This window comes from Carcharhinus amblyrhynchos, chromosome 8 (genome assembly GCF_965287045.1).
Source record: "Carcharhinus amblyrhynchos chromosome 8, sCarAmb.v2.hapA, whole genome shotgun sequence".
In the NCBI taxonomy this organism is placed as follows: Eukaryota; Metazoa; Chordata; class Chondrichthyes; order Carcharhiniformes; family Carcharhinidae; genus Carcharhinus; species Carcharhinus amblyrhynchos.
Window position 1 is genome coordinate 49,261,639 of NC_137331.1, and position 16,873 is coordinate 49,278,511.

At 43.7% G+C, this 16,873-nt stretch overlaps 1 protein-coding gene across 7 annotated transcripts in view; it reads left to right on the forward strand.

Moving 5' to 3' along the window:
- The first annotated feature begins 455 nt into the window (after positions 1-455).
- Positions 456-16,873, forward strand: part of LOC145346593 (tumor protein D52-like) — a 183,294-nt gene continuing 166,876 nt past the window's right edge. For 6 of the 7 annotated variants that reach the window (XR_013887714.1, XR_013887715.1, XR_013887713.1 and 3 more), the window contains exon 1: positions 456-641. Coding sequence is in view for 3 of the 7 variants with exons in the window: in XM_080194050.1 (XP_080050176.1) it covers positions 623-641 (19 nt within the window). In the remaining 4 variants the exon portion in view is untranslated. The remainder of the gene's footprint in view (positions 642-16,873) is intronic. The other variant, XM_080194053.1, reaches the window with a different exon arrangement.

Consider the following 16,873-nt stretch of genomic DNA (forward strand, 5'->3'; position numbering starts at 1 on the left):
CAGCATCTTAACTGACATTGCAGCTAGGAACCTGAACGCTATGCTTCAGGCCAACAGTGATATGACCCACTGCTGACAGTGACACGATGCTGCCGACTCCAGGAGCTCAGCTCAGACCGCACTGCCCGCGCCCACGCGCCGCCATCCCAGACAACTCGCACGTGCCAACACGAGTCCGGCCGTTGGTGGTGCTTGCTGACGTCAACAGGGGGCCACGCGCCCGCTTGTCAGACGGTGAGTGAATGATGAGGGGGCGGGGTTTGCTGGCGGGTGGATGGAGAAGCGGGGCGGGGTTTGGTGTTGAGGGAGAGAAGGCTTGCTGGTGGATGGATGGGGAGGGGCCTGTGGGCGGGCGGAGGGGGGGGCGGGGCCTGTGGGCGGGGGGGGCGGGGCGCCGGGCGGGGGGGTCTTGTGGGAGGGGGAGGGGCCTGTGGGCGGGCGGAGGGTGGGGCTTGTCCGCGGCTGCCCACAGCTGTGAGGCAGCGCTGCCAGTGGAGGCGGAGGGAGCGGCAATAACAATCGAGGCGGAGGGTCGAACGGCTGAATCTGACGCCTTGTTTTTTTTAAATTTCCCCACCCTCTCTACGTCCACCTGTCAGTATTGGTGAAGAAAGAAGGAGGGATGGACACTTCCAACGAAGGTAAATCAAACTCGGCCGAAAAGAAGCTGGAGCTTTGAGGTGCTGCAGCCGCTGCTTGATTTGAATTGGTTCACCAGCGGTGTATCCCGGGGGGGATGGGGGGCGATGCCGCCGCCGCCGCCGCCGCCGCTGTGTAATCTGTGCTGATGCTGCTAACATGGAACTACATCTCGATTAAAGGCCACCATAATCCGCCTCAATTTTTGTTTTTAAACCCCTTTGCACTGGGTTATCATTGTTTTCAAATACAAACCGTTTAGTGAAACGATCACGCCTTTTTTACCACCTGACTCTGTGTCACACCTTGAGGCGAGGTCGATGCTAACCGCTGTTTTTATTTATTTTTAAAATTGAGCCAACAATAACTGTTTAATTTACTACTTGCTGGGAAAGCAATAATGTATTTAATCGCGTTAATGTTTTCACGCGTCGGTTATTTGTAACTATTCAGCCATATTTAGTTCTAGAAACAAATGTACTTAATTCAGCTAATATTCACATTGAACAGACTCACCATATTGGGCAACTGGCACATAGTCTATAAAATGGGGTTATTTCGTACAATTGAAGGTTGCAGAAAGTGCAACGTCACACCATCTAAATGTTAGTAACGAAATCGTTTGCATGCTGTACACTGCAATTCTACAATCTTGCTTCAAGAAGTTGTATGCCTCTACTGTGATGTCTTTGCCAAGTAATGGCTTCAATTTTTTTGAGCACCTTGGCACTTATTGGATTCTGGGGCATTTGGCTAGTGATAATGGAACTGTTTTCTAATGGCCTTTTGGCTAAGATCGTGCTTAAGTCAAGCTTGAGATCAGCGAAATGCCTATTCTTGTCAGCTTGGATCAGGGCCACTAATTTGAATTGAAAGCAAGGAGAGGGATTAAGGGCCTGTCCTGTCCGCTCTGCACGTTGGCTTTGTAATGCAGAGAACAGAAAATAAAAAAAGCCTGTTTTCTAATGGAGGTAACATTGTTCTTACTGGGGTCATATGTGATTTCATTAGTTGTTGTTAATAGCTTTTGAAACACAAATGATTACCTGCCCCCAAACCAATCCAATTGTTTTTCTTTTTATCCTGCTGGTGTTGGTAACTTCTGAGACATACTTTTTCAAACCTCAGCCACTTGGATGAATTGTCAATGTTTGAGTGGTGCTATTCCATCAGATGGGCATTAGAAGCAGCTTTGATATGTTCCTTTTCTGAAGATTGTTATCCCTTCACCTGATGTCTGTGTTTTAAAATAGTTGGTGTGAGATGATCATGTGCAAGAATCTTATTTGATTTTATTTTTGAAAAGACATCTTCTCCCACAGCCAGTTGTTGTGATTGCACTTATAAAATTATTTCATCTGACCCCTTTCAGGAATTGAAAAGTATATGGTTGAGTTGATTATTGAATTTACACTAACAATAACAGGGCTACCTTGCAAATGTAGTTTTAGGGTTTTTAGATGCCCTACTGTCTTATATGAATCCAGGAAACAGCACCAGAAGGAATCCAGTAAGTTTTTTTATAAGCAGTTCTTGTTTCCTTCAGGATCCACAGGGAGACATTAGACTTTCTCACCCTGTCCCCTGAGAAGCAGTCACCTCTTAACTTTTACCTGAGTTCCTGACAGCTACCTGTCACCCTTTAATGGCTGGACAAACATTTCTTTGACTTCCCAATTCATTTTGGCTTTAATGCATTATGTTAATGAGTTTAGGACATTCACATACATGATCTGAATATTGTGTTTAGGAGTATGCCAGTGGTGCCCAAAATCTAGCTATTCAGTGGTAACCAAACTTGATTTTCACATGGTTGCAATTAGATCAGCCATGATAATGAATGGTGGAAAAGGTTTGAGGGATCAAATGGCCTATTCCTCATTTGTAGGTTCTTAGCTGGGATTGCAAAGAGAATTACTTTTGAGATTTGGCTTTTCCAAAACAAAACATCAGTTTGCTGTTAGTGTGTGATGTTGACTTCAGAGTTTACTAGATGAACACAGGTGAAAAAGAAAGTGGAATGCAGCCTGAACTGCGGAAGGAGCTGGAATTTGATGAAGTGGGGAAGGAGATTCACCCTTTTCTACTTTTTTCGCCATCCAGTATTTGGTTCTTACATCTCAGGATTAAACTAGATAGACAGGGGGATCAGAACCTGAGAGGGAGCTCAGATTGGAGTGAGGCAAAACTGGTAATGGGAAGTAAAAATATATTTAGCAAAATTAGAAGGCAGATGAAATGAAGGCATGCATCAGTTAGGACCAATGCAAAGTAATGTTAAAAAGACAAAGTTGAGGGTACTGTATCTGAATGCGTGCAACGTTCACAACAGGGTATAGGATTTGAAGGTTCAAATAGAGGTAGATGGATATGATTTCATTGCCATTATAGGCACATTTTTGTGGAGTGACCAGGACAGGAAATGGATATTTGCCCTTTAGGAAGGATGGGAAGAGGGGAAAAGGCTTCTTGGAGACTTGGATTGGCTTAGTGATTGGGCCAGAATATGGCAGATGAAAAATGTGAAGCTATCCATGTTGGTAGAGAAAATAGAAAGGAAAAATATTCCTTAAACTGAGAGGTTGGGAAATGTTGATTCCCAAAGGGAGCTTGGTGTTATTCATAGATCAATAAAAGCTAGCGTGCAGGTTCAACAAGTAATTAGCATAAATGATAAGTTTGGCCTTCATTGTCAGTTTGGCTGCCATTGTATAGAGCCTTGGTAGGACTGCATTTGGAATATTATGCACAGTATAATATTACATGATTTATCTATATCTCAGCGATCTCCAGAGAAGCTCAGTTGTTTTCTGTTAGTCCTCATAACTCAGTGTTTTCATGTTTATTTTCTTCTGCTTTCAGATTCTGAATGTTTCTTGTGTCATGGTGAACAAATGTAGATGTAGCATTGTGTTGTGGTGTCACAGTACTAAACTGTTTCAGAATGACTAGTTTTGCTTATACTTTAACATTCAATTTGCTTTGATTGCTAATCCATGATGTGCTGTGTTGAATAACTAAAATACCTCAAGGCTGTCTAGAATGGACTAATGTACCTTGAATTGACTGAACCATGGCTATTGTTGAGGAACAGATATTCCAAATGAACTAGAAATGTTATGACCTGGTGCATCTAGATTGCATGAAGGATTTGATTAAAGTTCTTCATCCGCCTTGTTAAAGCATTAAGCCTTCAGAAGAAAACTTGGCAACTAAGAAATTACAGAAGCTTTTTGGAGGGAGGATGGGGAGTGCTTGAAGTGAGCCAGGGACTGATTTTGGAATCTTGTGTTTTTAATTTAGAGAAGGGTTCAGAAAGTTAGTCTAGATAGATCAAATTTGCAAATGATACTAGAAGAGGCAGTTGGTCCTGAAAAACAGCTAGAAAACTGCAGTATGAGTTCAACAAAATACCCAGGTATGTTGGTTAGTTAGTATTATCCTTCTGGATTCCTGAATTTCACTTCTGGCAATTCCATTTTTCACATGGAGTTAAAGTAAGAGAAATGGATTTCAAGCTTGTGTACATTTTATCATCCTGTTTGAAAATACGTGAACTGTTTAATGCTATGACGTTGTTTGTTAAATATCTGATCTAGGTTTTACAGTTAGAATCTTTAGCATTCTGTTTCTGGCCTTCACCAAATAGATCAAAATGTTTTACAATCAGTGCAAAGACTTGCACCGAGTAGCCTAGCCTGATGATCAAATCTGGAGTTGTCTAGGTTGGTCGAATCTTCTCTCACCACAGAGTAGATTTCTGCATTGAAGCAACAGGGTTGATTTTTAAAACAAAAATAGTTGTCAGATCAATTGTTGTCTAAATTTAGTTCAGGAGGTAACTAATATCTAGCATACTCACTGAAAATCTCTTTAGTTTGGCTGTTTTTATGTGGGCTGTTGTATATTTGGTTTATATTTTACCATGTGAGCAACTACTTCCAAGCATAATTTTTCTAACTACTTTTATGTCGATAAGGACTTGTTTGGCAGATAAGTTTGACAATTGTTGACGAGCCACTGACTGTTTCTTAGATGGTAAATAGGCACTGAGTAACCTAATATTACTTGCAGCATGCAAGCACGTGTTCTATGCTAATAATGCATGTAGGGCACCTTATAATTCAGAGGTTCCTGTCTCAAGTTAGACCTTGTGTCATTAATTTGAATAGGCAGTGGGTGTAATGCCTAATTTCAGGTCCATATAAAGAACTGGTTCATACGTGTGCTGTTTCCTTGGGTTTAAAAAAAAAAGACAAACGGCAGTCTTTTAAGGGACTATGGGAAGATAGCAACACCACTAATCAAGTTTTTAAAAAAAGTTTTGTGTGTAAGCAAGAGAAACAGGCAAGTTCTGCCCACCCCTCCCTGGATGAACCAGCCTGTTGCAGGAGCCTCTGCTGAACAATCTTCATGATTGGTCCATTGGTTAAGAAAATTGTTATGGCAATGCATCAACATTGGAAATACAATAAATTAGATTTTTTGGTTATTCCATAACTTATTATCAAATATTGAGTGAAACAAAAGCACCCAATTACATGGGATGAATTCGTTGTTGCTGTTCGGTCTGAAGAATTGCATTTTTCAGAACTTAGTGCTGGTAATTGTTAAAACTAAGCATATTTCAACATCAAATTTGAATGGTTTATTGTTTGAGATTTTATTTTTCTGTTTGTAAAACTGATTGCAACAAAACTGTGTAGGGCAGCCCTTTCCTGAAGCATTCAGGTGAGGGCTGGAAAGTCAGAGACAAGGAAGCCACACTCCTGTTTTTTTTAATGGCACTAGCCATAAAGCGGGTATGTTTAAAGATCCAGCCATTTTCAAGCCATGGTGGAAGTAGGTTCATAAGATAAGTGAGTAGGGTTGGTAGATAAGGGAATGGTAAGGGTGTCAGTCAGTGGGGAGGGTTGAGTTCAAGGGGTCAGAAAGTTGCTGGTATGCAATGGGGCATGACCAGTTTATGGAAGGTAGGAGCCAGATGTTTCGGAAGGGAACCAGGGTGGGTGGTGAATGCTGTGGGTGGTTGGTGCTTTATTTAGAGGAGTTACAATTTGCTTTACGTCTTCTAACCTTTCCTGGGTAACTCTTACATAAGACAGAACCATTCCAAGACTGATTTAAATCATGCTATTGGGCAGCATGATAGCACAGTGGTTAGCACTGTTGCCTCACAGCTCCAGGGTCCTGGGTTTGATTCACGGCTCGTGTCACTGTCTGTGTTGGGTTTGCATGTTCTCCTCGTGTCTGTGTGGGTTTCCTCCGGGTACTCTGGTTTCCTCCCACAGTCCAAAGATGTGTGAGTTAGGTTGATTGGCCATGCGAAGAAATTGTCCCTTAGTGTACGGGGATGTGTAGGTTAGAGGAATTAGTGGGTGTAGTATCCGGTGCAGGCTTGATGGGCCGAAGGGCCTCTTTCTGCACTGTAGGGTTCTATGATTCTATTGAATAGTTCTGATTTCAGGGCAGGACAAGGATTGCTCTGATGTTGGATTTAGAACTTGCCCCTCACTGAGGAGGCTTCTGAGTAATTCACAGCCAGTAACCTGCTGTCAAAACTCTGCTCATGCTCAACCAGGAGACAATCCTCAACAATCTTCTAAATAAAACAAAATGCTCTTAGAAAAAAATAGTAAATTCAACAATTCATCCAAAGGCAACAGATGCTTTTTTAAAAAAAATTCCAGGGTTCAGATCTTTGCCAAAAGTTAATTAGTTCTTCCTTGGGCCAAACTTTTTGTGTAACAAGTGTTGTTGAAATCCATCCATTAGATTTTTGAGAAAAAATGTTCACAGACTAATAAATGGATGAAAACATTAACAGAAGTGGAGATTATAATATCTACTTTTTAACTTTTTTGATTTGAATGCTTAAAATCTTCCTTTTTTTAAAACTAAAATACACATGAATAAACCATTGCAAGATTAACTGCATTTATATTCAGTTTTTTAATGGGTATACAGATTATAAGAATAAAGAAGCTAAAGTTAGACCACATTTGGAATACTGTGTGTAGGCATGGATGTACCTTTTTGTTAAACCTAGATATTATGTATAATACTTAACAAAGTATGATGTAAGAACCACCATAAAGTAGGCCTTGTAGCTTCACTGGGGAACTCTCTTATAGGTGTGCACTGTCCCACAGTCAGATCCTAAACTGTTTAACTAGGTTCCATACTGGGAGGAGCTAACCCCACCTCAGATCAAATGACCTGCTCTCCAAGGGGCAGTACGCACCCCATACGTGTATTACACCTCCCCTCAAATCCAAAATGTCCACAACCTAAACGTACCTATGAAAAGACTTTTATGTATACAATGGAAAATATTTATACAGAGCATTGCAACAACTACAGTTCCCAATGTAAAGTCTATTCAGGGAAGGAAATGGCAGTTTCATCTAAGAACATAAGAAATAGGAGCAGGAGTAGGCCATCTAGCCCTTCGAGCCTGCCCCACCATTCAATAAGATCATGGCTGATCTGTCGTGGCTCAGTTCCACATTCCCGCCCTCTCCCCATAACCGTTAATCCCCTCTCTTATCAAAAACCCATCAACCTGCGTCTTAAAAATATTTAGCGAGGTAGCCTCCACCACTTCAACGGGCAGAGAATTCCAGAGATTCACCACCCTTTGAGTGAAGAAGTTCCTCCTCAACTCCGTTCTAAACTGCACCCCCCCTTTATCTTGAGGCTGTGCACCCTAGTCCTACTATCCTTTCTGAGCGGGAAGAGTCTCTCCACCTCTATCCTATCCATCCCATTCATCATCTTATATGTCTCAATGAGATCTCCCCTCATTCTTCTAAACTCTAACGAGTACAAGCCTCGTTTATTCAGCCTCTCCTCATAGCTCAACTCCGGTATTAGCCTAGTAAACCTCCTCTGCACTCCCTCTAAGGCCAAAATATCCTTGTGTAAGTACGGCGCCCAGAACTGCACACTACTCCAGCTGTGGCCTCACCAATGCCCTATACACCCGCAGCAAGACTATGAAGGCCAGCATCCCATTCGCCTTCCTGACCACCTGCTGCACCTGCAAGCTAAGTGGCTTCCTCACTTCAGGAACCTTTTCCTAAGTATTCTCCAGGAATTTTGGAAGATCCTGCTGCTCAGCGAAGGGAACCCTTTCTGCAGGCGCTGGTGTCACTGATGCTGTTTCCTTCCTTGGGATGGCTGACCCTGACTCTGGTACTTCAGGCTCAGGCCACACCAATGGGGCCATCCTTTGCTGTGGTGCGGCGACCAACTGTTTAGCATATCTCGTAATAAGTAGCTCATCACTGATCTGTACAGTTTAGTCCCATTTGGGCAACAAGTGTAACGGTTATCCACTTCTCCCGAGAAATATAATTCCTGGTCAGAGTGAATTCCCCTTTCAGGAAGATATTCAACCTCTAGCCACCTGTTCCTCTTGGTAATGCTCAACCACCTCTTGGGTCTCCTCCGACTGCAGCAGACTGAATATGGTTTTCAATTTTCAGTTGAACGTAAATAAAACCTGTGAGCATGGTGTTGTCGCATGTGACATGTTGCGGACAAACTCAGAAGTGTATTTATCTGGCCCCTAGCGACCCCTCCCCTTGCAACACCTTCAGAAACTTTCAAGGTCTGAACAAATCATTCTGCCAGATCATTTGTCGCCAGCTGATACAATGCTGACGTCATGTGCCTGTTTCCATGGTGCTCCATGTATTCAACAAAATCTTGAGCCACAAACTGGGGACATTGTTACTGATCACTTGTTCTGGATTGCCAAACCAGGCAAATATTTCATTGATTTTGCTGGCATGGACTTCATGGCCATGACCTCTGGCCACTTGGAGTGGGAACCCACTACCACTAAGAACACCTGCTGTTCCAACGGACCCGCAAAGTCAATATCCCACGGATGAAGAGACGACCAGGGTGGCACAGGGCTTGCACAATCTCGCTTTCCTTTAATTTCTGCCTAAACATTCAGCCACAAAAAATAGCTTCTCACTATTTCTTTCATTCATGGCACCCCTTTGGTGCCACTGGTGCACCTTTTCCAGTACCTTGCCTCTTAATGAGGGGGAAATGATGACTGTCATACTCCATACTAAACATCCATCCAATATGGGCAACTCCCATCTTTGGGACATATATGGCCATAACTCCAGGTGGTTCCTTCTACTTATCCTCCTTCTCAGGTCTAGGCCTGCTAGTTGTCTGTGATCAGATCACTGAGTGATGTTCTGCACCTGGATAGCCGCTATTGAATTTATCTTGTGTAAAATATATTTTCAGATTCTAACTGGAAGCATCTTTATTCTCGGGCAAAAGCAGCCATGATGGAGCATACGCACTGCCATGTTTCTTGGACTGGCGGTACTGGATGTCGAAAGAGGCTAATAAGACCAATAGCCACCTTTGCAATTGAGCTGCTGCCATACAGTACTCCTGTGCACAGATCTAAGATGGATTCCAAAGGCCTATAGTCTGTCAGAAGTATGAAATGCCTGCCAAGGAAGTGATCAAACTTCTTGATGCCAAAGATGATGCCCAAACCTCCTTTTCCCACCTGAGCATACTTTTCCTCAGTCTTTGTCAACGATCTTTATGAATGTGATGGGCCTTTCTTCCTTGTTTGGCATTTGGAACTGAACAGCCTCAACATTGTAGGGTGAGGCATCGCATTCAAGTTGCAATGGTACTTTGGGTTGAAACAAACTAGCTCTTCTGACACCTTCAAAGCCTGCTTTGAGGTAGACCTCCTCACATTCTTTGCTCCACTTCCATGCTGCCCTGTTCCCAGCAACTGATGCATTGGTTTCAACACTCTCCCCTGATCTGGAACGAACTTAATGTAATAGTTAATAAATCCTGAAAACGAATCAATTGGGGCATATTTTCTGTCCTTGGGGACTTGATGATAGCCTCCATCTCCTTAGATACCTTGTGTAACCATTGCCATCAATTACATGGCCCATGTACTCAATTGAGTCTGAAAGAACTTGGATTTCTCTCTTTTAACTTGTGGGCCATGCTCCTGCAACATCTTTAATGTTTCCTCTTGTGTTTTATCATCCAAAATGCACTGAACTCCTATCATCCACTCAAAATTTGGTTCACGCCCCTCTGGAAAAGAGCTGGAGTTGCTTTACTGCCAAAAGGAAGAAGCTTAGAGCGAAACAGAATCCCCAAAATCTGCAAATAAGCCTGTGATAGCTCTATTTTGGAGAATTTCTTTTCCCTTGCCAGGTCTCTGAATAGGTGCTCAATGTGAGGAAGCAGGTATTGGTCTGCACACACTACTGGAATTACTGTCACCTTCAAATCCCACCATCTTCTCACTGAGCCATCTGATCCCAAAACTGAAACAATTGGGGTGACCCATTCACTGATTCCAACACACCCAGATCCACCAGCTGTTCCAATTTGGCTCCAGCTTGGGTCGAATGGCTTACAGTGCCAGATGTGCCTTTAGACTTCTTGGACAAGATCCGGCTTCAGCTGCAAGTTAACCTTGATACTCTTCATCTCGCCAAGTGTTCCTTGAAAATCATCTTTCGAATTTTCCAAAATGTCTTGTTCAAGTTCACCAGACTGTTGACCATGCCCCAGTTCAATTTCAACTCCTGTAACCAGGAACATCTGAATAATGTAATTCTGCAAATTGGGTCCTCCACTGTAACTTCACCTGTATATAACCCTTCAAGGGAACCATTTGCTCTGTGTATATTTGCAATGGGATTTTGGCAGACTTTAATGGCAGGGTTTTAAACTTATCCCTGTATATTGATTTGGGTATCAAGGGCACTGCTGCCCCCATATCAACTTCCATTTCTGTTTTTCCTTTCAGATTTAGGGGGAATCCAGAGCTGATTGACTTCCCATTGAGAACTCTCTGGACTATGCTTCCCCTGCAGACCAGGCTCTCTCCAGGGCTGGCAACATGGATCTTTGTTTTGTCCTTCTAAGTGCATTCTTTTGTTTACCTTTCTGGGCTTAGTCGCACCTAGCAATTATGACAATGTGACCAAATGGCTTGTACATGTGACATCGGGCTTGTGTCCAGCAATTTGACTCACTGTGGCCTGATTTTCCACATCAGCAGCATTCTGCTTGCAGCACCAAAACTTGCAGAGGTGGATTGTGAAAGTGATCCTTATGGTGGGGCAAGCTGGGGCCCCTAATGGGAGGAGTATATTGGGAGTGACAGGGGATTGCCAGTAACTCATGTCAGGGAAGGGGTGGGGAACCATGCTGCTGACTGGGGGAGGAGATGTGAATGGAGGGAGGGAGTCTCCCAGTGCACTGAGGGATCGGAGGCCCTTGCAAAATGGCATTTGAATGCTCTGAAGCCAGGCTCACTGGCTTGTTTAGCCCAATACTAGGAGGAAACTCCAAAAAAATGACATGTGGAAAGGTTGCGGCGCAGAACTTGCCTGAAAAACCAGTGCAGATCACTCCATTGTTCCCACCGTTTTGACATTTAGAAATTTAATATCTAAATGGAGCCTAGTTAATAGTTGATTTTTAACAGAATAGATTGTACTTAGCAGATATTTTGGTGTTAACTTTCATGCTTTGTCATTATGGTCATCCTTTGCTTCAAACTTAGCTGGTGTTTCCTTTCAGGAAATGTTTCTTTGTCTGGTTGGTAGCAGAATCTTCTGATCACAACACTGAATTTATTAATTTTTTTCCCTCATCTGTCCATCCACTTGTTTTGCAGCTAAAACATGGGTTGAAATCCTAGAAGAATTCTGTTAATTTAATTTGTAACTTGAAAATGTAGTTTTAATTGATCATTGATTCCACATTGTGGAATAAATAATTGAATTAGAGTTTAAGTTGTCCTCCACTTGGCACAAGCATATTTTTTGTATGTGAAACTTGTCCAGCTAAATCTTTGTTTCAGATTTCATGCAAATTACGTCATCAGATCACATGCATATTTGATTTATTTAGAAGAAAACTCCTGGTGATATCTTTGGTTGCTATCAAAAAACCTATTTGTCCTTTCTGGTGCTGATACTTTCCAACTGGAAACCAAGGAATCTATTTGTAGGATTAGTGTGGATTGATCATTATTCTAGAGTGTGATGAAGGTGCATTGTATTTGTTTGGACCATATGCCAGCACATCCTTGTTCTGAATTGAAATTGGAAACCAGCCATGTTCTGCAGTGCCTTGTGATGAATCATCAACAAGCATAGTATTTACTGTATGTATTATAGTCAATTGTTTCTGCTACTTTGCTTGGTTGATTGTTCCAAGTGCTTCAGTCTTTGAAAATTTGTTTTTGGAAATTATCTGGTCAAACTATGGTCTGTTGGAGCTCCCAGTTGAGTGCATGTCTGTACCAGGAAAATCATGCAACCATGCCAGTGAAAGCAGTATGTGCTAAGTGCGCACGCACATCTGCTCCTGGTACCTGGCTGATCAGAGTTGGGAGCTGCAAGAGGAGGATGCAGATTATAGCGAACTTCAAGGGAATTACTTCAGCTAAGTTGAAGTTGACCAATAATCAGAGCCTGGAGGTGGGTTGTTCTTGGGGTACACAGGTACCATGTTAAATGTGTGAGTACTAGAGGAGCAGGAGTGAAAATAACTTAAGATAAGTGTACATTTAAGATTACTTATTAGATCACTGCATTTTTGCATTTTGGTTTTGCAGGTATGTTTATTAATTTCAAAATTTGAACATATTTTGCTTTTTGATTTTTAATACTCTTCATAAGAGTTGACTTCATTTTTCATAATTTGTGTTCCCATTTTCCTCATTCCCTTATTGAGGATGCTGATTCTTGCTGAAGTCTGGTGTGCTATAGATGCCATCCAGATCCAGAATTTGAACTTGGGGGCTTGAAGTTTCAGGTGTGTTGTTCGTCCATTGTTGTCAATGAGGACCTTGACACCACTAGTCATTTTGAAGCTGGATGCGGTGTGTCCGAAGATGACTAATCAGGCCAACTTGGGCACGGAATGTCCTGGCACATATTGGGCAGACTTGTGTAGGCACTGTAGTTGCACTGGTGGCTCTGGACTTGCACAGCTCGCGCTTAAGTTGTGCTTCAGCAACGCACCTTGCTTTTGTAAGCTTGACAGCCCTGTCAATGCGGCAGCGCCAGGTAGGGTGGTTTTGTGCCAGCATTTCCCAGGTGGTCGTGTCTATGTCAAGCGACTTCAGGGAGGCCTTGAGCGTGTCTTTGTAATGTTTCTTCTGTCCTCCATGTGAGCATCTCCCAGCAGAGAGTTACCCAAAAAGGAGCTGCTTGGGTATGCACTCGTCTGGCATACGGATGAAATGACCTGCCCACCAGGTCTGTGCTCTCATCAGCAGCATGTGGACTGATGGTAGACTTGCTCTAGAGAACTTCAGTGTCTGGCACTTTGTCTTGCTATCTGAGTAATATTCTGTGAAGACAGTCATGTGGAAATGATTGAGCTGTCTTGCATGCCTTTAATACAGTCCACGTTTCACAGGCACATAGGAGGGTAGTGAGTACCACGAAGCTGTAGATCTTCAGTTTTGCTAGGCTGATTCTTGGACGTTCCCAGACAGTGGAGCGCAGTCTACCAAAAGCAGAACTCGCCCTTTCTATTCTGCAGTTAACTTCTGCATCAATAGTCATTGCTAGGGAGAGGGTGCTGCCAAGATAAGTGAGCTGATCCACTGCCTGTAGTTTCTGTCCTTTGATTGTGATTATGGGCCCTGTGTAGGGTGCATGAGGAGCAGGCTGGTGCATGACTTCAATCTCTTTATTGTTGATGGTGAGTCCAAAGTTGTCACAAGCTGTGGAAAATTTATCCATACTGACTTGCATCTCTGGCTCTGAACCAGTATACAGGGAGCAGTCATCAGCAAAGAGGAAGTCTTTCAGAACAGTCTCCTTCACTTTGGTAATAGCTTGAAGTCTCCAAGTTGAAGAGCTTCACATCCACTCTGTACTTGAGGCTGGTTCCAGCAACACTGTCCTGGAAGGCATCATTCAGCATGGCAGTAAACATCATGCTGAACAGTGTAGGCGCAAGCACACAGCCCTGTTCAATGCCATTGGTGACTGGTAATGCCTCAGGGGATTCTCTGCCATCCGGTACTCTGGCCATCATGCTATCATGGAACTGGAGTACCATCTGAATGAATTTGGAAGGGCAGTCGAACTTTGACATGATCGTCCACAGGCCTTGTCGGCTGACAGTGTCGAAAGCTTTCACGAGGTCAACAAAGGTTGTGTCGAGCTCGTGATTCTGCTCCTGACACTTTTCTCCTAAAGTTGGCGCGAAGCAAAGATCATGTGAATAGTCCTGCGACCTTTACAGAAGCCATGCTGTGACTCTGGAAGCAGGCCCAGCTCCAGATGAGTGACCAGACGATTTAGCAGGACTCCTGTGAGGGTTTTACCTGTGATGGAGAGCAGCAAGATTCCTTGGTGGTTGTCGCATACTTGCTGATTGCCCTTCCTCTTGTAGAGGTGCACGATGGAAGCATCTTAAAGTTCCTGAGAAATGGATCCTTGCTTCCAAAAGGACTGGAACAACTCGGTGAGCTTCTCTAAGTATAGGACCAGTAGCTTTGTAGATCTCCTGTGGATATGGCATCTGCCCCTGGGGCTTTGCTACTGGATAGCTGGCTGACAGCTTTCATGACTTTGGCTATTACCGATAGGTCATCCATAGCGCTATTAATATCGACCTAGGGAATCCTGTCTGTTGCCTCATTGTTAATAGATGATGGTCAGTTGAGGACATCTTCAAAGTGGTCAGCCCGTCTCTGCAGGATCTGAGCCCTCTCCGTAATGAGAGTTGTACCATCTGTACTCAGGAAGGGGAAACTCCCGAGAGATTGAGGTCCATAGAGAGTGTTGAGGGCTTCATAGAACCGTTTCAAGTCGTTTCTGTCTATGTATCCCTGTATTTCATCTGCCTTGGCGCTCAGCCAGGCATCCTGCAATTTACGCAGTTCGTTCTGGACTGTCCTGCGAGCACTAGTAAAAACGTTTTTCTTGGTGGCTGATGATGGGTTGTTCTGACAGGCCCGATGACGATGGTGCTTTTCAACAAGTAGAGCCTGTATCTCCTCCTTCTTTCTCATCGAACCAGTCGTGCTGCTTGCAGGTAGAGGGCCCGAGCATCTTCAGTGCAGATGAATGTACAGCATTCCTGAAGCATTCCCAGTCATCCTCAGTGCTGCCTGTGAGGTGTAGATCAGCAAGCTTGATTTCAGCCAGTGCTGAAGCTATGCTGGCGTTCTTTAGCTTGGCCGCATTTGATTCTTTTCATAACCTTGCTTCCTTGTGGTCGCCTCTAAAGTCTGATGCAGAGCCTCATTTTGCAGACAATAAGCCTGTGATCTGTCCAGCAGTCAGCACCTCACATGGCTTTGGCCTTGGTCATTCTGACATCTTGCCACCTTTTCTCCTGACAATGACATAATCGATAAGATGCCAATGCTTAGAGCGGGGCTGTATCCAGGAGGTCTTGTTATGGGTAGGCAGACAGGAGGTCACGACGTTTATTGCTGCCATGACCACTCAAAAAAAAAGTGTATCCACCTCCAGTTTCAGTCAACTGATCTACATTGGCAAGACGAGTTTCACTCAGGGCTGCAATGTCAATGTTGTATCTTGCAAGCTCTCTGGCAACTAAGGCTGTTCTGTCTGGTCTGTCTGCTGTAGGGTTGTCCAAAAGCATGCACACGTTCCAAGTGCCAATGGTGAGCAGTGTCACCTTGTATTTTATTTTGTTTGTTCAACTGAAAGATAGGATCCCTGCCAGCTGCGGTAAACTGGCCAGGGTGTAGTGAAGCAGGCAATGTTTAGGGCACGTTTTCTAGCCCTTTCCTCATTCTACAGAGATGAGCAGTGCGTTCCTAAAGAGGACTGCTCAGTCGCCCAGGTAGATGCCGAGTTTCACTGCTGCTTTGGTCAGTGGAAAACGACCATTAGACCTGAGCCACCTGTGTGCAGGTCCGTGACTACAGTTCCCTCTGTATCTGCACCTGCTGTTTTGTCGCTCGCCAATCGCCACAGGACTTCAAAGGTTGAACAGGATGATGATGATGATGATGATGTCAAGACTAACCCTTGATTTGGATTAAAATGAGGGAATGTTGCGCAGCGTCAGCCTCACTCTCTCTTCCCAATTCCCATCTGGATCCAGTGGCAAGACGAGAGTCAAGACAGCTGGAGATGAGACTAGACGCAGTGAATGACCAGGACGCTTTCTGTATCTTGTTCCACGGCGCTTTCTGAGACTGCCTTCTTGACCGTTGGACCTTCCATTGGTCTTGTCCGCTCAATCCGCTGGAGTCTGTCTCCATATGGTGGGATAGACATCTCCCTATCTCACCGAGGATTAAGACCCATCGGCTACCCTCACCTGGTTTTGCTGGCTTGTCGAAACCATTGCTTGGGGCCGCTGTCGTGTGCAAACAGCTACGGGGAGCCACAGGTGAGAACTGAGTGCCAGGTGGGAACAAAGGCTGCACAAACGCTCTGAAAAGGATGCAGCATGTTTCCCCCCCCACCAGAGATACTACCCCCTCCCTGACCCCCCTTTAGTATAGAGGTACACTTAAGAGTGCCTTCACCCTCTAGAACTTTTATAATCTATTTAAAATAAATATTATAACTCACATACACTTTGTCAAGGTTTTACATTATGAATTGCCAGAGCCCATTTACTGTAGTGCCAGGGGTATGGAATTTCAGTTAGGTAGGGAGATAAGAAAAGCTGAAGTTGTTCTCCTTACAGCAGAGGAAGCTAAGGGGATATTTAACAGAGGACCTCCAAATCATGAAGGGTGTTGATTAGGAAATAAACTGCAGAAGACTGTAACCGGATGACACAGGTTTAAGCTCATTAGTAAAAGAACAAGAAGGTAGATTGTAGACCCAGCAAAAACCTGATTTACAATTCTGCTGGTGAACAAGGAGAGGCATAAATACTGCTACCTGTAATGACTACCAAGATGTGTATGACTAAAAGAACCCACAATCAATCTCAGTTCAACATTTTGAGTACAGCATCTGAGATTAATGCTCTTCTGAAAAATAGTGTTCAAGAAGTATCTTCTATTCCTGCCAGAGGTGCAGCTAAATTTTAGACTTTTAGAAGAATGGTGAGTATAATAGTAAGTAAAGAATGTGTGGTTTTAGGTTGCGGTTCTGTGTTTTTGAGAAAAATGCAAATGTGGAACCATAAAGGGGATGGAACAGATTAGACAGATTTGGAAATGTCTCTCAAAATGTGCCAT